Here is a 23390-nt window from a genome sequence, read left to right on the forward strand (position 1 = left end):
CTCCCTTGCTGGAAGCATAAGCTCCATGTGGGCAGGGACTGTTGCTGAATCCCCACAGCTTAGCACATAGTTGGCACTAAATATTTGTAAACTGAGTAGAAGAATTACCAGCCACCAGCTGAAGAGGAAATAAATACTCTAGTCTCCCTGGCGTTGAGGAGACCTGCTGAGTGTGGAAGAAGACCTGCCCAGACAGACTCAGAGAACATTGGAGCAGCTTGGCAGCAAGTTTAGCAAACCGGGGGATAAGGAACACATCTATACAGGTTTTTTTCCTTTTTTTTTTTTTTAATTGATTAGGAAATGGTGAGGATGAAATTATGATTCTGTGAGTAACAAAATCGAATCCAGTTTTAATATTGCTAAAATCGCGATCAAAGAAATTTTAACTCCAACCACTGCCCACCAAAGTGAAAAGTACTGGTTTTGGTGATATTGTGTCATTCTACCAAGTGTGCTTCTACAGTCATCAGCGTTCACTTTTGGCTGCAGCCCTTCTTATTATCTTTTTTTTTTTTTGGTTTGTGTGTGCAAATGTTTTATCATCTCTTCATTGATTCCTCGAAACAGTCCCTTGCAGAAAGCTGGTACCATTGCCTGGCGAGGAAGAAACGTTTCCTCTTTCAAAGACTCCAGTTTTTGGACGATAAGAATTGCTAAAGAGGAAGCAATCAAATCTATCTGCCTCCACCCAGCTCGCTGCTTCCTGGTTGTAATACGCTTTCAGATTCTCCTGTGAATTGTCTTTGACAAATAAAGCTGGATTGCCATTCATTTTTTGAGATCAAGTCTCTCAGTCTGTTCACCTGGAAGACAGCACATGGCAGTCAGGTAAACTCAATTATTTCCTCCGTAACCACAGTCTGTACCGAAGTGACATCAATACTAATCCCACATTGGGAAAATTTTCCTTCCTTCGTTTTTCACCAAGTTTGCAGCTGCCTTCACTGCCGTGAGGTCCGGGGCTTCTCTCCAGACTCCATCCGGAGGGCGCGGGTCGCGGTGAGGCGACCGTCGGCCTCCCAGCCTACGAAGAGGCGAGCCCGGTGGGCCGTTCCGGGAAACTGTCCCTGGAAGCGACTCCGAGGCGGGGCTCCCTGAGAACGTGGTGAAACCAAAACAGAAATTGGTGATTCAAAAAAAAAAAAAAAAAAATCATCTCAGAAAATTGCGCTTTCCAAAGACAGGTGTTGCCTTCACAAGGCTACAGTTCTCCAATGCCTCCAACTTTGACAGAACCTTTTGAGCGGCGGGTCGCCCACGTCTTAGGATGTCTCCCCACGCGTTCAGTCCTGGAAACTAAGGCCGCTGCCGCCACCACCCCTGCCCATCCTAAAGCGCCGTGGGCTACGCCTCCGCCACGTGCCCGCCTCCCGCAGTCAGGCCGCTCTCGATTGGCTAGCGGCGCTGCCAATCCCAGGGGGGGCGGGAGCAACCCGTAGGCCGGCGCTCCCATTGGTCGTGGAGGCGGCGGCGGCCGCGCGCGCGGCCTGGGCGAGGAGGGGAAGCCGGTGGCTGCGGCGGCGGAACGGGCGGAGGCTCCCGGTTTCGTAACCGTCGCTCCACCTCGCTGACTCGCGGGCTGCTAGGCCTGGGTCGGGTCCGGCCGTACCGCACGGGGCCGCTTAGAGTGGAGGCCGCCTGGGGGCAGGCGGGCTAGTGGCGCAGGTAAGGAGGCCGCGAGCGGGCTGAGAGAGTTGGGAGGCCGCGGTGCTGCCAGCTGCTCGCGTGGGCGCGGCCCCAGCGAGAGGAGCCCCGGCCCGGCCCGGCCCGAGGCGGCCGGCTTGCTGGGAAGGCCCCGCGCGGCCCGCGGCGCGGGCGGCGGCCCCGCGCGGCGTCTGATGCAACCTGCCGGCAACACCCGGCGAGGCCTCTGAGCTCATCCCTGGCCCCGGCCCAGCGCCGCGGCGCCACCCGCCGACCCCCGGGCTCCCCCGGCGCCCCTGCTGCCGGCCCGGGACGGGATGCGAGCCACGCCGTGCCCCCTCCACAACCCGGCCCTCTGTGTGTGCAGTGTGACAAGCCAGGCTCGTATTGGCCCTTGGGGATAAAGGGTGTTCCCAGAATAGCCGAAGGTAGACCTTATCTTAGTGGAGTGCCACCTAGGTTGTTTCCTGCCCCTCCAGAACTACGCGGGGTCGGGTAGCCGAGAATCGGATTCAGAAGTTATTAGAGTAGTCAGGGAAGGCAGTTGATTTTTTAAATACGTGATTTTACGGAAATAGTATGGTTCCTTATGGAGCTGTACTTTTGAATACCCTTCGTTTGACTGTCGAACACCGGTTGGGTGAACGTGCAGCAACCACGAGTTGAATGGAGCAGGGGAGGGCAAGAAATGAAGCGCTTCGTTAGCATGCTCCGAGGGAACATGCTGAAGCTAATTGCCAGCAGAGGTGTCTGGGTAGAGAGGATGGAAGTGTTAAAGGGAAGGCTACTCTGTTCTTTCAAGTAAGTTTGTGTGTTTTTATGCTTCAGGAGGTTTACTTGTCTGGCTTTTCTGTTATCTGAGGTTTATTTTGTCATCTGGTTTCTTAAAATGTGCTTTTAACTTTGGTGGGTTACGCAAAAATTGGTAGTTCTGTCTCCCAGCCTACACTCAATTGAATCCGTACTTGAAGAGATTATCCTTTGGACAGATAGGTTATGGGACGCTCAAAGAAATTTTTGAGATAAAATACTGATATTTCTGCATCTAAAAGTTCTTGGTATTTAAAAGTTAAAACCTGGTCAGCTGTCACTACTTGAGTAGTATTTGGGATAAAGCTATCCTTAAAGTTGATTTGCTATTTTGGAATAACAGTGTAAACAGGGCTAAACCATCATAGGATTCTAGTGAGTTGGAGAATTTTTCAGTTTCTCAAGTCTTGCTTCGGGCGGGTGCAGTTGGCTGATTCAGTCATTTTAATACTTGCCTAAAACACATAGGTGGGAGCAAAACTTCATTTTTTTTTTTTCCAGAATGCCCTCTAAATTCTCAAGAGCACATCATGACTGTTGATCTTGGAGAGGTGGTTTCATCCTTAGGGATTTAAACAACAGCTGGTGAGTCCTAGGTAAAGACAAATAGGATCTCATGGGGCTGAATTTGGTTCTGTGGTCTAAGATTTGCTTCACCTGATCGCAAAAATGGTAAACGCAGACACAATTCCAGGTTTATTGTGTATTCTTGGGCACCTCTGTGGGTTCTTGTACTGGTAGGTACAATGGTCTCCTACCTTTTTGGCTTTCTAGACGTATCGGTAAAAAAAAAAAAAAAAAAGAATTGCGATTGATTCCTTAATAGATGTGTATTTATAAATGTTTCTTTGTACTATTTGTGTGTGTTGTAAACACCACCAAAAGTAGATTGAAAGATGACCAAAAAAAAAAAAAAAAAAAACCCATCCAGGTGAACATACATTCTTTTCATTCTCCAAAGGACCACCCGTGTACTCCCTGAAGGGATGTATCCTCCTTCAGGGACCCCTGTTTTGGGTCATGAAGGGCCAGCAGTGACAAATAAATAGAAATCCTGCTCAACTGGGTGTTTATCAACTTTGACTGCTTACCTGACTTCACTTGTAGTACAGGGTTGTCAGACCCTGGCAGCACATGCCTGAGAGCTTGAGGTTATGGAAAACACAACTGGACAAAGTGAAAAATAAAGGTTCTCAACTGAAATGAAGCAAAGACCAGATGAGAATGCTGTTCACTCTCTAGACTGGGGACTAGAAGCTGCAGGGAACTGTTGTTATTTTCCTGTGCACCTTTAAGAAGAACTGAGAGCCTTAGGTGGGTAGTAAGACCGGAACATCTCAGTAACACTCTTGATTTAATTATGGTTGTTTTAAGAGATTTACTGCTCAAGAGTCGCATTTTTATGTAAGACATTTATAAAAATAAGTGTTAGCCTTTGGAGCAAATAATTTCTCGAGCGCTGCCCCTGGATGCTGGGCACGTAGGGGTGCAGACAAAAGTCCTGCCTCTAGTTTAGTCTCCAGGGAGGCACACTGTAGAGAGAGCTGGTGTTGACAGAGAAACTGGGGAAACAAGTTGGACAGAAGCCAAAGAAAAGAGAACATGCAAACCATTTAGGGGACTGAGAGTGGCTCAGGGTTGTTGAGGTGCCATGTGAAAGGGAGCAGGGGCTGGAGAGAGGCTTCATACCGTGGGTTTGATCCTGTACGTTGTGCCACGGAAGAATTTGCAGTAACAGGGTGTGAGGCCCTCGGGTTTGAGGGTTGGCTTGCTCTGGAGACGGTGGTCTGGGGGAGCACTGCTACAACGGAGGAGACTGTGCCCCTACGAGATGCTGTCAGCTTGAGGTCATCTGTGGCATGAGGGTGGAGAGGGATGGTGCGTGCGAGATGCGTTTTGGGGGTGGAGTGGGTAGAATTGACACATACCAGTGATTGAACAGATTTGGAACAAGGGACAAACATCTGAATATTTGGAGTGTAGACCTTCAGTGCAGAAATTTGAGTTAAAATTTTATTTTGAGGGGACGTGGGGAGGAATATCTGAGTGTACATATATGAAAAAAAAATGACAGGAAGGTTAGGAAAATGCTTGAGAGGTTTATTTTCCCAAGTGAAACTTGAGAAAAATTTGATTTTTGTTTTACTCATTCCAAACTTCTGAGTTTTCACTGGGTTAGTGATTTGAATGAACGTTACTTGAATTAAGAAATTTGAAATAGGAGTTCCCGTTTGTGGCTCAGCAAGTTACAAACCCTACTCATATCCATGAGGATGTGGGCTTGATCCCTTGCCTCGCTCAGTGGGTTAAGGATCCGGCATTGCCGTGAACTGTGTTGTAGGTTGCAGATGCGGTTCAGATCCCATGTGGCTGTGGCTGTGGTATAGGCTGGCAGCAAAAAAAAAAAAAAAAAAATTGAAATAATAAAAAATCTTACCCCCTCAGTTTGTAGCAGTGACTGTCAAACTTCACTGTCATCAGAATCACTTGGAGGTCCCATTAAAACAAGATTGCTCAGGCGTTCCCGTCGTGGCTCAGTGGTTAACGAATCCGACTAGGTTGCAGGTTTGGTTCCTGGCCTTGCTCAGTGGGTTAAGGATCTGGCGTTGCTGTGAGCAGTGGTGTAGGTCGCAGACGTGGCTCGGATCCTGCGGTATAGGCCGGTGGCTACAGCTCTGATTCGACCCCTAGCCTGGGAACCTCCATGTGCTGCGGGAGTGGCCCTAGAAAAAGCAAAAAAAAAGACAAAAAAAGATTGCTCAGCCCTGTTCCTAGAGTTCCAGATCCCTGAGTCTGGGGCCGCCTGAGAATTTGCATTTCTAACAAGCTGCCTGGTGCAGGGACCACACTTTGAGAACTACTGCTCTTGAATTTTCTTTATCCTGCTTCCTGCTTGAATGATTCACAGCAAGGAAACAAGGTGCCGCCCTGCTTCCTGTAGACTGAACTTTGGAATAGTATTTGTCCACGTAGCAGCCCGACTTTCATTTGGGGTTGAATATCCAGATTTGAAATAAACTTTTTTTTTTTTTTTTTTGGTTCCTTGTAGGTGTTCAGTAAATGTTTCTGGAAGAAACAAAAGCATATAACAGTGTAAACTGTAAAATGTTGTGACTTTTGGAGGCAGCTGTTTTGCTCAGGGTAAAAAACAATATTACTGATCCGTTTCCAGTTAAGTCCTGAACCACTGAGCTCTTTGACCCCCTTTACTGGGTTCATTTTCCTTCGTGGTTCTCTCTTCACTCTAAGAGCTGCTTTCTTAGCTTGTCTTTGGTTGAAGAACTTCAAAAAATTTTCTTTTGGCATTCTTTTTGTTATCTCTAAGTCTCCCTTTCTTAGATTTTGACCAGTTTGATGATTCCTCTTTGTTTTTCAAGCCAAAGGGCTCATTTTCAAAACCTTGCCTATGTGTTCAGCTTAGTACCTTGGCAAGGTGACTCAGACTGAGGTCAAAGCACCCTTCCCTGTTCCGGTATCTTCGAGAACCAAAATGGGAATGAACTTTACATTTGGAGCCTGTAACAAGAGTTTTTAGTGACTGAACTTCATGGTATGTTGTCAGAGTCAGAAGCATTTTACCATGGATGCCCCTCATTTGCAGGTACATGGGGAAGTCGAGGCCCACAGGGGGAGGGGATATGTCCAGAGTGAAATGGGGGGAGGCACAGCCAAGACAAGAATTGCCTTGGTTCCCGTCTGTACTTTTGTGGATCATTGAGATCTCTGAGTTTACTGGAGATTAGCTTAAAGACTAAATAAAAACATACTGGTATATGAAAAATAAAAAAGAAGGTGAATAAATTGAGTGTAGTTGCGATTGTTGAGACAGTCCCAGGAGAGGTGTTGAGTCAAACAAGTTCTTAAAAATTGAATTAAACACTTACTTCACTTTTACTAAATAGTTTAGCGGTAGAATATAGGTGGTTACTAATACTATTAGTGGTAAGTGTGTCTCACATTAATACAGAGCTGCCACTTTTTAACTGGAAGATAAAATAGGCAACATGATAAATTATCAAGGGAAGTTGTGAAATACGCATTACTGAAGATAGACTTGGAGTAGATACATCATGGTTTGTAAGGAAGCTTCTGGTGTTGCCTTAGTCCTAGAGTGAGAGCAGATGACCCACTAGCTCAGGGCTGCCTATGTGGCTTGAAAAACAACTGAAAGTAATCATCTATGTTCTTTTTAAAAGCAAAGATTTTAAAAAAGCAGACCAATAAATAGTGTTTGACTGACTGAGCTTTTCTTAAGAAGGGTGAGATGCACTCATTTGAGGCAGTTCATAATTCTGGCTGCAGGTTTTTTCCACTCATGTAGTTTTAGCAGTTTTTGTGAAAAGAGAATGGAATGGTTTTTTGGTGCTTAACTGCTTTCTCAATAGTGCTGTGACTTCTTGGTGGGCATAGGTCACTCAGCGTAATCAGTTGGTCTTGAAGTGGCTTCATGGTGATAGGATAGAAGGCTTTTGACATATCTTGAGGCAGTTGTGGTGACCTAGTTGGATTCACAGTAACCCAGATATGACTAGCTCCTGCGACTGTGGCTTCATTTCTGCAGGCAGCACTGCAGGAATACTTCCGAACTGGCATTTCCTCCACGCTCCTCGAGCGGTGGCAGGTGGGCGCCAGCACTGCTCCTGCTCCGTCTCTGTCTAGCCTGAGTCCCAGTGCTTGCCCTTCCTTGGGTGCATCACTGGGGCTTTGGTTTCTTTCCTTGTGGTTTCAGGTTGACTGTGTTAAGATGTATTTATTAATCTTGTCAAGAGTAAAAAACACTGTTAGAAGCATGGCGGGATGGGGTCCCTCAGAGCTCCTAAATCTGTGATGCAGGAAACTAAGGAATCTCTGTAACCCGCTATCATTTGAGGGCATTAGAAAAATAAAAACAAGCAAAAAGCAAAATAACCCGTAAAGATCTACTCTGGGAGAAGAGTCACGTCCTTTGATGCCGGGCTCCCTGCCTGTTCGCGTACGGAGCGTGCGGAGGTCATCCTGCGTGTTCCTGATGCGTGTTGGAGGCCGGGCGCTCAGCTCCAGCCTTCTGTTCGGAGTTGAGCCAACCGTTGAAACTTCTTTCCCGCTTTATTGCAGGTGTCTCTCCTGTCGTAATCGACCTTACCTTTTCTGCGTTTAAACCAAACAGCTCACATTGCTCTCTTGCGGGTTGCCCAGCGCGGTTCGTGCCTATGTGCTCCCTAATTCGTGGTGGTCTTTGGTTTCCCTCCCATTTTTGATCACAGTCACGGAGGGGCAGGACCCTGGGGGATTCAGGTGGGTTGAATTTGGCCATACGGTGTGTGTGTGCTGAGGGACCGCTCTCAATGCAGTGCCTTTGGCTTCTGAAGGCAGTTGCCGCCGGCTTTCTCAGCATGATCCGTTAAGACTGGCCTGCTGTAAAGGTCTCATTTGATCCTGTCGTTTCAAATATTTTAATGCAGTTTATTTTTGAACTAGGTATATGTGAAGATTTCTTGGCAGTTTAGCGTGGAGACCGTTGATCTGACCGCCTGGCCCGGATGTCTGCCTGCTCTGGGCTGACGAGGGAGAGCGCCCAAATGAGCAGGGTGTCGCCGCAGACCTCTGGTGCTCCCCCGGTGCTGAACGGGCTAACTGTCACTCACACTCAGGCGCATGCCAGCGGCTTACAGCAGGTTCCGCAGCTGGTGCCCGCCGGCCCTGGGGGCGGAGGCAAAGCTGCGCCTCCAAGCAAGCAGAGCAAGAAGAGTTCGCCCATGGATCGCAACAGTGATGAGTACCGGCAGCGCAGAGAGAGGAACAACATGGCTGTGAAAAAGAGCCGGTTGAAAAGCAAGCAGAAAGCCCAGGATACACTGCAGAGAGTGAATCAGCTCAAGGAAGAGAATGAACGGTTGGAAGCAAAAATTAAATTGCTGACTAAGGAATTAAGTGTACTGAAGGATTTGTTTCTTGAGCATGCACACAACCTTGCAGATAACGTGCAACCCAGTAGCACTGAAAATACAACGAATTCGGATAGTGCAGGACAGTAGGCCTCCCCCCTTCCAAACTTCACAGCTTGTGGCTGGAACGGAAAAGGTGTGGCGGCCGACACCACTCACATCATCAGCTGAACCTTGTCTTGTGCCATTAGAGATGCGTTGAAGGTTGTTTTCTAGGATCATCACTGAAGAGTTGATTAGCTGGAAACGTTAGCCATGTAATTTGAATATCTGGTTTTAAATTATGAGGATTTCTTTGGGGATTAAAAAAAAACATTTTTAAAGGATAGATTAAAAAAAAATAATTCCCTGGACCTTTATGTTCTTAATTACATCCTGACTTCCCAAGGAATGTTTCTTTTTTTAAGGTCGACAAAAGGAATGGGGAACTGGCAAGTCATGCAGTAAGTTCTTGGTTTTCATCGATATGGTAAATTGGATGGAGACAAGTTGAATGCCATCTCTGTTAATCCATTTGTGACTTTTTTCTAAATTATGTATTAAAAATGCTTAGGGCTATAGAAGCCAATCACTTTGTAATGTGGAGTGATTTTATGTATAGTATAAACCTCGTTTTAGCATCATTGGTACTGCTTTCCCCAGCAAGTACAAGCTTTTGAATAGCAATGTCAGGTTAAGTAAAGAAACCCCATTGCATTTTAAAGGCAGTATGCAGCCAGTTGGCTTAAAAACTTAAATAGTATTTAGGAAGCAAATAGGTTTATAAAAAATAAAAGCAGAGCATATTAGAATTACACTTTTAGGATGCCTTTGGGTTATTGAATTGGCATTATTTTGCTAAAATAAAAAAAACCCATAACAGTTCAGTGGTTTAGAGAAACTTGTGTACCAAAATCTTAGTTTCTACAGATGCTAGTAAAGTAAGCTTTTTTTTTTTTTAAAGACAAAACCATTTGGACAGCCAGGTTAGTAAACAAAATGTCATAACAGTTATGACCACACAAGCTGCTGATTAGGATTTTGAATATTAATTTCAGCAGGTAATTTCTCCTGTGTTCAGACATACTGCATCGGGGCCGCAGTTTTTAAAAGCAAAAATTTCTTGTGAAGGATCATATGGTATTTGATCTTAATGACCTGATGATTAGAAAAACACATCAACTCCATGCCATCTCCCAAAATAATAGTTTAAGAAAACTTGAAAGTATAAAGTTTAACCTTTAATTTATTTCACTTAAACACATCTTTTTATATGGTTTTTGTGACATTTCCTTTTCTAGTTAGTGGGGCTGTTCTTTGAGACTTTTGTACCACTTTTCATTTGTATGCATGTATGTCCCATAAATTATTTTAGCAAGAAAATACTGATAATAACTCAGGATACTGACATTTTTGTTGAGACTAAAAAATGGCAGTCTCTAAAGACAGGAATCTCTAGGGTCTGGCTTATATCAATGTTGTTGGTAGTTTTCATTGTCCTTGTTGGCTCTTTTAAGCACAAACCTAGCTCAAATCTGTTGGTGTCTGTCTTTTTTTCTTTTTTCTTTTTTCCTTTTTTTTTTTTGGTGAGGGTGGTGGTGGTGATAAGAGACTGAGTCCCATCTGATTAAAGTTTGTGTTGCCAGGTATCTCACTTGCACATGGTCATTTGGGGCCATGTTGTACTAGGACCCGGGACAGTGTCATCAGGATGTAACTCAAGTGGCGCCCTTGAGTTGGGAAAAGAGTGCTGTCTGTGCCCTTCCCCTGGGCGGGAGGACATCACAGACCCCTGGCACTCAGCAAAGCCATGATTAAAGGCCAGGAGCAAGGCCTTTCTGCCCGTGACAGGAATCCTGTATTGTTCCGTAAGAGCCACTGTCCCAGTAGGGTTAGCTCCCTGTCGAGCCAGGAGACAGTAGGGGTTTCTGTTAGGGTCCAACATCGGTTTACTATTGGTTGGGGTCTCAGTGTACTTGTAAGTTGACAGATGTTTTTCAGTAACTAACTAGGAGATACCACCTGAATCCTACTGAGTCTTTAATAGCCCTCATTGGAGATGCACTTAGGCCCCTGGAATCTTTAAGCACCTGTAAGGGGTGCTACAGACATTTAAATCTCTTACTTACTAAAGGATTATCTTTCAGAAATTGATGTCCCCACAGAATTTATTGTTACCAGTTAGATGAACTGACTTAGCTGTCTTGGAAGAGAAGCTTTAGGGAAATCATCAGGTGTGTACTCAGTTATTTCAAAGAAGAAAATCAGATCGTAACTTTGGGAAAAAATTGATTTAAGCTGTCTTTTTTCCTGTGCAAATCAAAGCTAGCACAAGCAGTCATGCATAGAACAGAAATGTAACCGTTGTCTTGACTACCTTACCGAAGTGTTTGGGCATGGAAGTTTTTAGTCTATCAGTATAAAATTGAGGGAAGCCAAGTACAGGGGATGGGTAAGTTTAGAGCTTTGGGAATTGTAAATGCCTTTTGTAACTTTTGTTCTGTAGGTTACCTATGAACCATTAGGAATGATCTGCCTTGGTTGGCAGGTCTCTGGTTTAGGAATTAGGTTTACTATAAATTTCTGGCTGCATCGGAGTCTTCCGGGATAGGTGCTTTCTGACTGGTCTTGGCTGCAGGTGGTGTGTGCGATCAGAGCAGCCTGTCCTGCTGTCTGGCCTCTTTTACACTGAGAGGTGAGCTCAGATAACTTTGGACATTCTTACTAAGGAGTAGTAAGATTAAAAAAAATTATCGAAGTATAGTTAATTTACAGTGAGAAGTGGGTAAGATTTTAATAACATGATCAGATTTTTGAAATTCAGATCATGAGTGTGAAATTCCCAAATTTACATAAAGATGTATGTACAATTTAATATTTGGTATTAAAGGAAGTCGTAGCAGCTTTTGATGTTTCTTAATCCCCATTAGAGGGCTTGAGACCTGAACAACCCAGTTAAAGCACTCGGAGAGTGTTTTTGATGCCTTCGAAACAGGAAAAAATTTTTGTTTGACAAAAGCTAGGAAGGAAGAAAATCCATTCTGTAGCTGTTAGATCTGCTTCTCAGGAAAAAGTACTTTTTCTTTTTGTTCCTAGCTTTCCTCAGTTTGTGAGATTACTCTATTTTTTTAAATATAATTTTATTTCTTTCAATGAATTTGAAATAAAAAAAAAAAACACTTTGGAGTAATGGCTGTATTTCATTGTGGGTTTCTTTATGTTAAATACAAAGAAAGCAGTCTGATCATTAACCAGCTCTGAGGAGCAGGCAAGTGCCCTGCTGCCCTTCTGCTCCCAGCCCAGGGCAGGGGTGAGAGGCGTGGGGGCTGGCAGGGCCACGTTTGTCTGGGTCTGGACTTGCCTTCATGAGAGGAACACGGTCTTCTCTGAAGCTAGAGTGCCTCTTGAGTTATCTTCTTTGTCACCTGGTCTAACGGGAAGCCGAACAGCAGCACAGAGGGAGCAGTAACTCACATCCTCTTAGACACCTGGTGTCTTCAGTGTGTGGCTTCCGCCTACGGAGTAGTAGGAAATGAGGTCGTAGGCTTCAAGGTGAACGGGAAGGTCAGAGTGAGGCTTGTCCCCTGACCATCCAGTTTCTACCACGGACGTGGTCTCCATGTACATGATGCCGTGCGTGTCTGTAGACGCGATGTCATCAGTAAGAGTCCTCGAAGCTGACTCAAGTGTTTCAAGGGAAGATGCTGTTTAGAGCCCATCTTCCATGATCTTTCCGTTACTCTCACGTCTTGGGAAACAGCTTTCTAGTTGTCACATTGTAATGAAAACTGCGGGACAGTAATTAGTTCTCTGGGTAATGTGTGTGTCCTGTTTCATTTTTATGAATCAGTTGTAATTTTTTTTTTTTTTTGCTTTTCAGGGCCTCACCCGTGGCATATGGAAGTCCAGGCTAGTGGTTGCATCAGAGCCGCAATTGCCGGCCTCTTCCACAGCTACAGCCACACCACATCCAAGCCCGAGTCGGCAATCTACACCACAGCTCATGGCAACGTTGGATCCTTAATCCACTGAGAGGCCAGGGATCGAATTCGTGTCTTCGTGGATCTTAATCAGGCTCATTACTGCTGAGCTTTTGTTTAATGAATGCCCTTCAGACCTACTGATCTTTGGTGGCCTGTGCCTGTCTGAAGGGTTCATATGTGTCCCAAGTCTTTTTTTTTTCCCCCTTGCGTTTTAGGGCCACACCTGAGGCATATGGAAGGTCCCGGGCTAGGGATCAGCCTGCACCACAGCCACAGCCACACGGGGTCCGAGCCGCATCCGCAACCCACACCACAGCTCACGGCAACGCTGGACCCCTAACCCACTGAGTGAGGCCAGGGATCGAATTTGTGTCCTCATGCATACTAGTCGGGTTTGTTTCTACCAAGCCACGACGGACACTCCTAATATTGCCTCATTTTAATGGGACTGCATCACGAGCACTTTGGTGTCACTGCCATAGGAAGGAATTAATTTGTCCAAAACTCTTCAGTGCCTTAAATGGTCTCTGGTTTGGGCTACAGAGTTTCCCTGCCTTGTCAGGGTTTTATCTCTGATGGCCTGGCCTTCTCGTCTGTCCTCCCTCTTGGCTCAAAAACTCCTGGATTTGAGCTCTGTGCAGAGAGAACCCTGGAATGGTGTGCAGAATTCTAGACGCCGCAGGGTTGGGGGCAGCTCTGCACGGCTGTGGGAGAAATGGGTTCTGCCTCTGGCAGGGGCCAGGCCGACTGGCCCTGGATGCTCCACTTGGGGGAGACAGATGGACTCGGCCAACGTGGAAGGACCGAGAAGGCTCACCTTTACCATGGTGCTGCCTTAGGCGGCAGTGTCTCTCAAACACATGCTGGCTTTGCTGGCATGTCGCACATGAAAAGGAAATCAAGGACGAGGAATCTCTAAGTCTCAAGTTTTAAATAACTGTCTGAAGTGCCCCCTTTGGAAATCCAGTTTTGAGGCAGTCACAATATCAAAAAGGCTTCTTACTCTTTGGTCCCCCTGTCACGTGTGCAGAGGCAGGACAGCTCCACCCCCTGTGCCCAGGGCCCCGTGATCTCTGCAAGGCCAGTTTCCAGGTCTAAGCATGCAGTGCTCACCTGCAAAGGGATACAGAGAGGGAGCTGGGCCCAAGGGACCGTTTTAGGAAAGCTTCTATTGCAAATTCCATTCTGCATATTGGTGTTTGAGAGAAAACACTGGAAATGCACCTTTCTTGAGAAGAATACAAACGATGGCAAGACACACACTTAGTTGCTGGTAAAGAACAGGATTTATTGAAAATAATAGGATAATTGAAAATTAGCATTTAAAAGCCACTGTCATTTAAGCAAAGTAGTAAAGGGTGTGATCCCCACAGAAGAGTAATTAAAAAGTTTCTCCCTAGGAAACAGCACTGAATGGGGTGCTCAAGTGCCAATGTCGCCTGTGATGGTGGAGCACCGGACCCCTGCTTGCTTGGAGGGCCAATCCCCAGGCCCTCCGTGATGTCAGCTTGTGAGGCTGCGGCTCTACTTTGGTCCAGAGAAGGGAACAAAAGCTTTGTCGCGGCCTGCCATGCAAGCTTCAATCTCCTCCACTGTGCGGGGCACACAGGTCAGCAGCTCCATGCCACTGTTGGTCACCACGACGTCCTCCTCGATCCGGACCTGGGTCAGACCGACAGGCCCATGTTATTTCTGAGCCAGCCACCAAATGGCTCCAGGCTGACCCCTGCCGAGGAGCGGTCAGAGCAGTAGGCAGCTGCTGGGAGGAAGTCTGCTCCCTTGGGGCCATCTGCTCTTGCCACCTGCCCACCCTGGCCTTGCCCCAGGGTGGATGGCAGGGTTTTTGTAGAATCTGTTATGTTGAGGGCTGAGGCCCCTGCCCAGTGACAGACCACGAGAAAGGGCGGGCCAGGTCCTTCTCAAGTGAGGAGATCCGGGACAAAGAGGGGACCTGCAGCAGTTGAGGGGGTGATGTGGGAGCAAGGACACGGGGCCCATTGGCACTCACCCCACCAAAACCACGGAAGCGCTGCAGGACCTCGCAGTTGAAGAAGCAGGCGCGGGCCGGGTCTGCCAGGGCCTCATCCAGGAGGTGGTCGATGAAGTAGATGCCCGGCTCCACCGTGAGCACCATGCCCGCCTGCAGGTGCCGAGCAGTGCGCAGGCTCCGCAAGCCGGGCTCGTCGATGCGCTCCACACCCTGCGGCAGAAGGCAGTGAGCAGGACTGGGATGGGGAGCCTCCGCCCAGCGCACCCTCCCCTGCAGGCATCCAGCGAGGGGCCTGCCTCGAGCCCCATAGGTCCCCCTGGAGCTGCGGGGTTCTGTGCCCATGGGGGTCTCCAGGCCGGACTCGGGCTTGCTCTGCTGTCCACGGTGCTTCACATAAGCTCCTCTGCTCCCTGCATGCCCTCTCCCCCGCCGGGTTTTTCGTGTCCCTGCCCCTTGCTACCCTCTGAACTGCGCCCCATGGACGCCCATGCACACACACGCAGGGCGAGCTGCCCCTGCTGGCCCACGGGGCTGGCTGCCTCCCCCGGGCCTTCTGCCTGTGAGGGGAACAGTAGAAGCCAAAAAAGCTCTTAAGGAGGCTGCTGGGCCCCCCAGGCTGCATCTCTTCTTCCCGGCAGCTTAAGTGGAAACCAGCCCCAGAAGTTTGGGGCCTCGTCCCCACCCCCCCCAAGCCAAGTCTTAAGGTTTTCCAAGTGGCCTTCCAGGAGGAGGGACAGGTGCTGTCAGCAGAATGGGCCTGCCAGCTCTGGTGCGTGTGTGCTGGATGCATGCTCACCCCGTATGCATGGCCGGGGCAGGTGGGGGTGCCTCCACGCCATGCCCTTGGGCTGGGCCCCGACTGAGCGCTGGGGACCGGCTCTCAGCCCTGCAGAGGCAGCACCCCTACCAACACTCACACAGTGTGGCCAACAGGGCCACCTGGGCTGTGAGGTCAGGTGGTGCCTAGGACACTTGCAGAAATTTCCCTACTTCCCCCGGGTTCCTGAGGCATTTGTCTGGCCCTCGGCCAAGGCCTGTTAGCGAGTGGGCAGCGGGCAGGCTTTCTGGTTGGGCTCTGAGCTTGCCCTGCCCCGCTCGCCACTCTCCCCTGGAAGCCCAGCTGCTGGAGAGGGAGTTGTCATTTCTGACTGTTTGGGAGCCAAGAACATCAGACTTCAATTAGTGGTTCATGTAAGGTAACCAGAAACGGGCTGGCGCAGCCTCCATCCACGGCTGGGCACAGCGGGAAGGCTGTGACCGTGATTCCATGAGGGCGGGGACGGCAGGGCACGCAGAAACTGGTGCACAGCCCCCTGACCTGGTGTGAGCCAGGCTGCGACAGAGGTGATGAAGGGACTTCAAGGCTCTTCGACCCCTGACAGGTCATGCTCTGGGCACAGTCGCCCGTCTGGTGTGGGACCTGACCCCACAGCGCTCTTTGCCTGGAGGGGCTCGGCAGAAGGGCAGGGGACATAGAAGGGCACTGTCGGGGATGACACCCGTGCCCAGGTGAGGTGCCTGTGGGGCGGGGGCGGGGCCTGGCTCCTGAAGCCTGTGCCTACCTCCAGGCAGCCCCTCCCTCCACGCTACCCTCTTAAGTGCCGTCCCCTTCCCTCCACTCCAAGGTCGTCAAAGCCGGGGCTCGGCGGCAGAGGCAGAGAGCTGCCCTGGGCGTGTGCACCAAGGGCAAGGGGTTTGTGCAAACTTGTACGGACAGGCTTCCCTCCAGAAGACTGCAGGACCTCCTCTCAAAGTGGGGGTGGGGAGAACGGGGCAGGGGGCTCCCCCGGGGGCACCTGCCCAGCCCACTGACCATGACCCCTCCGGAGCATCAGCTCGCAGAGTTTGCGCCTCAGGGCCCACCAAGAACAGCCACGGTGGGGCTGGGAGAGGAATGGGGACTGGGCTGAGCGGGGAGGAGACCCCATGAAGGGGACTGCAGCCTTGCTGGGCGTCTGGGGGTGCCCGCCCAGGCCGGGTCTGCAGCTGCTTCCTCCTGGGCCCAGGGCTTGATGGGGCCTCAACTTTACTGGGCTCCCAGCAGAGGAGACCCAGATGTGTCTGTAGGCCTGAAATAAAACAAATGACTTTTATAGGAAAAGCCATATTTTTTCCACAATGTTTATCTGTCAGAAGAATAGACTCTGTGAGCACAAAGGACTGCTTACTGGAAAAGATGAAAACAGTTTGCTGCCAATTTTCTCTGGTGGAAAAAAAGTGCTTTGGCGACTAATGAATAACGAACCTCAGTTAACAATGTCTGGAAGGCCCTGCTCTTGGCTCCCTGCACACGATGTGATGGATAGAAATTAGGAAATTAAAACTGATTTTGTTTCTCCAAATTTAACTGTTTACACTTGAGGAAAAAATAATGGAATAATAATGCTTCTCTTGAGCAATTTTTTTCCCCCCAAAATCGTTCTTAGCGCTTTCAAAATACCCTGCAGCTAACAGGCCAAGCCTGGTCTTGGCTAACTGGCTGGTGGGCCCCAGGGCGTGCACCAATTGCATAATCCGCCCCCTGCACCGTGGGCACCAGGCCAGGCGGCAGGGCCCAGCCCACCCCCACCCGCTGGGCTGGGAAGGCTGCAGCCACCTGCCCGGCAGGCAGGGCCTCCCAAAGCTGCAAGCACCCTCTGGGTGGTCCTACCAAGGGTCGGTCAGTGGGAGGGGTGGGGAAAGCCTGGTCTGGAGATGCCCACACAAACCTCCCTCCCTGCCAAGAGTGCCCCCACCCCCTGGAGACAAGGAGGCCACGGAGGCGTGCTGGCCTAGGAACCTGCCGGGCAGAGACTGCACCGGGGAGGGGCACTGAGCTCAGCTAGTCCCAGTAGGGAGCAGGGCCAGCCACCAGCTGGTGGAGCCCCATCACCCCCGTCTGAATGAAGTCAGAGGCCGGAGGAGCTCCCGCTACCCTGTGGGGGCTCCATGCGCCGCACAAGGACTGTCCGCCCCCTTTCTGGGCGGGCACTGCATCCAGTGCACAGCCCGGGGCTCTGTGCTGATCACACCCGTGCCACACCAGGTCCCATGGAGGCGGCCACTCACAGAAACACCTAGTCCTGACCGAGGCCCTTGGGCGTGGCGGGCATGGCAGCCCTGCCCTCTATACCCCAGTCCCCGGGAGGGCCAGGCTCAGCTCCGGCTCACGGGCAGGCCACTCAGCGGCTGTGCCCACACTGACCTCAGGGTAGCCGCCCACGTCGTGCACATCGATGCCCAGGAAGTGGCCGAGCCCGTGAGGCATAAACACAGCTCCCAGGTGGACCTGGACCATGGCGTCCACGCTGCCGGTCAGGATGCCGATGCGGGTCAGCTCTTCCAGGTGGACGCGGTCGGCCAGGCGGTGCATGTCAGGCCACCAGACGCCTGTGGCTCAAAAAGAGGTTGCAGTGAGCGGTGGAGACCGGCGGCCTGGCCAGGGCTTCCCAGGGCGAGGTTGTGGGGGACACGCGAAGCCTCACACTGGCCAAGGCCACAGGGCTGGAGGTGAGGGGCAAGAGTGACACGGCCCAGGTGGCCCTCCGTGCGGGACTTGCCCAGTACAGCTCTGGACTGGAGACCCTTCCTCTCCCTCCTATGCCTTCAGGGGTAAGCTCCTGTCACCCATGGTTACCCGCAGGGGCTCAGCCCAGGTCATGTCCATGCCTGGGCCCAGGGAGCAAGATCGGGCGGCAGCAGGAGGAGAAAGGCATACGTCCCCAGGTCCCCACGTGTGGATGTGAGGTTGCATCAGTGAGCCCCAGCCCCAGGCTCAGGTTCCAACACAAACGCTGCCTCTGAGCCTCAGCGGGGCGGGGCAGGGGCGTCCATGCACACCCCGTGTGGGGCTGAATCAGCCTTGGAGTCTCTGTGGGGAGCAAAGGTTTCTGGGGTGAGGATGTGGCTGGCACAGCCTCACAGGCTACCTGGCAGGGGTTCGTGACCCTGTCTGCTACTGGCACCAGGTGATCCTCTCCCCAGGCTCAGCCACGGCCACACCCCTGTTTCTGGGGCAAAGGTCACCATGGAGAGTGTCCCCAGACACTAAGTACAGGCTCTGTGGGTGGTCAAGGACTCAGCCCTGCCTGGCCCTAAGGGGGAACCTGGGGAGCTGGAGCCTATGGCTCTTGGAGAGCCTCAGCCATCACCAGGGCATGGCTGCCCTGCCCACCGGGCTCCGTGAAGTCCCCACCTTCAGCCTCGCTCAAGGGCACTGGGTGCTCAGCCTAAGCATCAGACAAAGACCTTGGCCGGCAAAGCTCCCTGCCCCACCCTGAAGGGGGTGGGGGGGCAGGCCATGTGCTGGCAGAAGCCAGTGGCCCCAGGACAGGCAGGGCCAGGTGGACAGGGTGGGGGCCTGCATCCAGAGAGGGTGGCCAGTGCTGGTCCCTACGGCCCCTCCTCGTGGAGGGTGACCCTGGCTCCCACATACCCCATCACCGATGCTGCTGCTGCAAGACGGCAGTGCTGTGGCTCCACACCCCGAGGGCCATGTTGGACCCCGCACTGACGGGGCTCAGGCCTCTAGGGTCTGACTTTCTGTGGCTGGCAAAGGGCAGATGATGGGCCCAAGGCTTACGTAAAGGGAGATGAGAGCCCATCCTGGGACACAGGCTATCCCCTCTCAGACACTCCGGCTGGGCACCAGTCCCCCAGGCAGGGGCCCCTTCCCTGTCAGAGACGGGGAAGGGGGACACAGTTGGGGTCTTGAGCTGGCTGGGGCACAGGGCTGATCCAACCTCCTGCACCCCTGGGACCTGGCTTCTAAGCAGGTCTGTGGTGCTGCACCCTGGCCAGTTCACAGGGCAGTCAGTGGCCAGCCCCTAGCTCAAGTGCATGGAGGCCAAGGATACAGGATGCCCAGTGTTGTCCCTTGTCCGTAGACACAGCCTCCTTGGGGTCCAGCTCCTGAGTCCAGCCCGTTCTACCCAGTTGGACCGGGGGTCTGGAGCAGGGCAGCTTGCACGGCTGGGTCCGAACTCCTGAGCTCCAGCCAGCACGGGGGGCTTTTCTCTGATGGGCTGGCATCCTGAAATGGGCACCTGGGTAACTGACACCTGCTGTGTGACCTGAGCAAGCCTTCAATTCCATGAGCCTCAGATGCCGCCTTTGTCAAAGAGGCCACAACAGTGGCCCTGGAAAGCTGGATGCAGAGGCTCTGGCGTCTCCTGGAGGACCAGGTCACTAAACCCCCAAACTGTGATTAGCTGCTGTTCATCCATCACTCGTGGCCTGTCAGACCCTTTACATTCACTGTGTTCCTGGGGCACAAGCCAAGCCTGCCCTAGCCTCGGCCACCGCTCTTCTCTATGACTGACCCACCACCTCGTCCTCCCCAAGCCAGGCCACCTCCAGAGACCCATTGAGGTCTCTCCACGTCAGATCCTTGGCAGACCCAGCTGGCCTGCAACTCTTCATCCTTGGGGGTCTCAGCATAAACGTCAGCCCCTCCTGGAGAGCCCTTCCCCGGTCATTCTCGCTCTGCTGTCCTGGCTACTTTTCTCGCTGCACCTGGTTGCCCGGGCAGCTGTGCTTACTTGCTTCTCGGGTCTCCCCACCAGAAGGGCAGCTGCCTCCCCCAGTCACACCAGGGCCCTTGGGTGCAGTTCAAGGGCAAGTTTGCAGCACACTTTCTTTTTTTTCCTGCTTGTTGGGGCTGCACCCTTGGCGTATGGAGGTTCCCAGGCTAGGGGTCCAATCGGAGTTGTAGCCGCTGGCCTACCCTGTGTTACCCTGTGGGGTAGGCCAGCGGCTGCAACCTGCAGCACAGCTCATGGCAATGCCGAATTCTTAACCCACTGAGTGAGGCCAGGGATCGAACCCACAACCTCATGGTTCCTAGTCGGATTCGTTTCCACTGCGCCACAACGGGAACTCCAGCACGCTCTTTTCTAAGGCCTGCTCCAGCCCAGCGGTTCTGGGCCTAAAAGAGCCCCCAGCAGCTCCCATCACTCAGCCTGGCCCCGGGGGCCGAGGGAGGGCTGATGCCCCAAGCCCAGCGCAGCTCCACCTCTCCTGGGCAGGGCCTTTTCCGGTCACCAAGGGAGAGGCCCGGGAAGCAGCCTGACTTCAAACCTGGCTAAATTCCACCGCGGGGCTGCGGTCTCGGCCTGGCCTTGGCGGAGGGTGGGAATCAGGTATAAATCAAGCTCCGTGCTGGCAGCTCGGCTCCCTTTCTGTCCTCGTGGCCCCTTGTGGGGGCCGGACGTGTGGGCCCCGACGGTCCCCACGGCGCCTCTAGTCCTCCTCGCCTGCACACCCTTGGGGAAGGCCTTGCACACAGCTCTCTTGGCCGGGAGTGGGAGTTGCTGCCTGTGTGTGGTTAGGGTTGTGACAGTGATTAAACCTCCAGCAACTTGGCCCCAGCGTCTGGCCCGGATGGTGGTTACGACACCCACGGCTAGGGGCAGAGGCCCCTGAAGTATGCGGAGGTTCCTGACCTCGGGCAAGGCTCGAGGGGTGGGCAAGGGCCAGAGGGCCTCCCTGCCTGCCTGATGCACTGGCATCCCAGCTCCTCAGCCCCTGCGGCCCGTGGCACCTTGGAGCCCATCTGCCCAGCCAGAGCCATTGGCAGTCCCCCAAGCCTGATTACTGGGGACGCCACACTGGGGATCACCCTGCAGAAACCGGGCACCATCTGCCCTGCCTGCCCGAGCACCTCCAGTGGCCGCCAAGTCTTGTTGCGTCTTCCCGAAACATCTGAACCTAGCACCTCTGTGAGCCCTCACCTCTCCTGGACCCCTGCCTGCCTTCCTCCCCATTCCTCGCAATGCCTCACCCCCACAGCATCCCGCATGAGGCCAGGACACCCGGCCATCTCTTTGGAACATGGGTCAGACCGGGCCACCCCCTCTCCAGGGACAGAGCCGTGAGCTTCTCGGCCCTGCTTCCCACTCCAGCCTCCTCCCTCACCCACTGCACAGCCAAGGGCCCTGAGACTGGTGCCCTGGTGCCTTCACCTGCTGTTCCCTCACCATCCCAGTCTCACTTCCATTCCTCCTGTAGGCCTGTGCTGAAGCTTTCTCCAGGAAGCCCTCCTTGACTGCCCCTTCCTGTGCTGCCAGAGCCTAGCACACTGGCACAGCCACGGCCGGTCACGGGCTCTGAACCCTGAGAGGGCGGGGCCTATGCCCTGCTCCGAGCCTGGAAACTGAGTGGCCTGAGCGGGAGCCCCAGCCTTCCTTGTGGCTCTCTTGCAGCACAGGATGTGACCCCACGGGCTCAGGATTCAGGTGTGCTCTGCAATCCTGCTCCTCCATGCACTCGGACCCCAGGATTCCAGGATAGCAAATGGGTTTGTGCTCTACCACCTGACTTTTGGCTCAGAGGGATCAGAGTCCCAGTGCCCAGAGACCCTACTATATGCCCAGAGCAGCTCCAAGTCACTGGCTGGTCTTCCGTGCCCACCTGGCCCCCCTCAGGCCTCGCCTTCTCCTGATGGGCCGGGAGCCTGCGGGCCTGCTGCCTGGGCCGGCTCCTCGTAGCCTCCGCAGCATCCATCACAGTCTTGAGGCCTCCTGCCCGGAGCGTGACAGCCCAGGGGGGCTCCGAGGGCCTGAGCCTAGCCGGGAAGTCAGCAGAGGGCCCCTGAGCTACATCCTTACAGCCACGTCCAGACAAAGAATCAGTTCATTTGAAGACAATGGCCCTCACGGGAGGAGAGCGCGCCAGGCCCTGGGGGTGCAGCAGGAAAGGCTCGGGGCTGGGGTCCCAGGGCAGGCCTGCGGGCTGCAGGGAGCTGTCTGGCAGCCTGGCTGGCGCGGGGCTGAGAGCCTCTGGTCCACCCCACCTCGCACCCCTGCCTGCCATCAGGACTTCTGGGGACCCACTGACCCCTCAGAAGGCGCCTTGCTGCAGAGTTGAGCATGGCTGCCTCCCTCAGTCTCTGAGAGGTCCCTCCCCCTACATTCTGGCAGGCAGGCCAGGCAGGGCAGGAACTCGCCCACTGCCCTTCGGCCAGCAGGGGGCCGCTCTGGCCAGAGGGGGGACACAGGGCCCTCACCAAACACAGCCCTCCCTGCCCTGGCTTCTGCCAGAGGGCGCGCCTGGTCTGGATGGCGCCCTGTCCCTGCCCCCCCACCTGCCGGACACTGGGATCCGCACCATCTCTAAAGAGAGGCCTGAGGGCGTCTAGCCACCACCCCCCCGCCCCCCGCAGCCCCCCGCACCTGCCAGGGAGGGAGGCAGAGCCAGCAAAGGCGCCCTGACCCTGGGAGCGCAGAATGGCTCTGTCCTGCGGCTGCGGCCAGCTCGGATGCCAGCCTTGGCCCCACCCAGCCCTCCACACAGCGCCTTCTCCCCCCATGGGGGCCTGGGGTCCCATCGGCAAATTCCCGGGTGTCCTTAGAGACTGGAGGTCTGCGTGGGCTGGGCGCCTGCCCTGACACAGAAGCCACGGGAGCTCTGATTGCACCCAGCCAGAAGCCAGCCTGCGGTCACGGCGTCCCCTCCTGCAGGGCCAGGGAGGGTGGCCTTCTCCCGGGTGCTGCAGCTGCCTGGCCCGCCCTCGTGCGGCCCCTGGGAGTGAGCTCAGCCCTCCTTCCTCCGCTGTCTCTGAGCGGCCCAGGCCAGCCTTCCTCAGTCCCGGGATCCGTGTGTGCTCTGAGCAGGGGTCTCTGCCTCTCCTCTGGGCATCTAGCTGTGACCCCGGTGGCCTTTATTGACTCTTCCCTGGAAGGCGCAGGAAGCAGTCGTGCAGTCTCAGCTGGTGTTTGTCTTGGCCCAGGAGCCGAACCCACAAACCAGGGACATTTCCGCTAGGACAGGGCACAGGACTGACCTGGCCACGGCCTCTGCGCTGCTATGGGGAGGCGACCTGTCCCCATCTGAGAGCAGCTCTGTGGGCACAGGACCCCCATCCCGCAGGGGCCTGCACTGCATGTGACCCCCAAGGAGCTGTGTTGTCACAACCTTAAAGTATGAGGTGGAGGGAGAGGGGAGCTGTGGGGGACCTGTTCCACCCCCCTACGCAGGGGAACGCCGAGGCCGGGCCTATGCCTGCCGTGCACTGAGGGAGGCCTGCCCCAGAGTCGGCAGGGACCAGCACAGCTGAGCTTGGGCCTGTGGCCTTATGAC

At 53.1% G+C, this 23390-nt stretch overlaps 2 protein-coding genes across 5 annotated transcripts in view; one reads left to right on the top strand and one right to left on the bottom strand.

Annotated features, from left to right (window-relative positions):
* The first annotated feature begins 1498 nt into the window (after positions 1-1498).
* Positions 1499-11550, top strand: CEBPG (CCAAT enhancer binding protein gamma). Of its 4 annotated transcripts, none has more exons than XM_021094296.2 (3): positions 2333-2448; positions 2959-3053; positions 7915-11550. In XM_021094296.2, exon 3 carries the CDS (start codon positions 7977-7979, stop codon positions 8469-8471), a length of 495 nt encoding a protein of 164 aa, XP_020949955.1. In that variant the 5' UTR covers positions 2333-2448; positions 2959-3053; positions 7915-7976; the 3' UTR covers positions 8472-11550. The 4 variants fall into 4 exon arrangements, with proteins under 4 accessions (XP_003127065.1, XP_020949955.1, XP_005653328.1 ...); XM_005653271.4 differs by having other exon boundaries at positions 2959-3042; XM_003127017.5 differs by lacking the exons at positions 2333-2448; positions 2959-3053 and adding an exon at positions 1499-1668.
* A 2060-nt stretch (positions 11551-13610) lies between these two features.
* Positions 13611-23390, bottom strand: part of PEPD (peptidase D) — a 113276-nt gene continuing 103496 nt past the window's right edge. Inside the window, exons 13-15 of the mRNA XM_005653273.4 lie at positions 17518-17702; positions 14352-14543; positions 13611-14005 (exon numbers count right to left, since the gene is read on the bottom strand). Coding sequence (XP_005653330.2) covers positions 13868-14005; positions 14352-14543; positions 17518-17702 — 515 coding nt within the window. The 3' untranslated portion in view covers positions 13611-13867. The remainder of the gene's footprint in view (positions 14006-14351; positions 14544-17517; positions 17703-23390) is intronic.

This window comes from Sus scrofa, chromosome 6, assembly GCF_054392235.1.
Source record: "Sus scrofa isolate SSC_HxYL_T2T_F1_AM1 chromosome 6, Sscrofa_HxYL_maternal_Yorkshire_Landrace_v2.0, whole genome shotgun sequence".
NCBI lineage: Eukaryota > Metazoa > Chordata > Mammalia > Artiodactyla > Suidae > Sus > Sus scrofa.

What these genes read in the sequence shown, in the direction of transcription:
- CEBPG (XM_003127017.5), top strand. Translation starts at nt 7,977, where the DNA reads ATGTCTGCCTGCTCTGGGCTGACGAGGGAGAGCGCCCAAATGAGCAGG.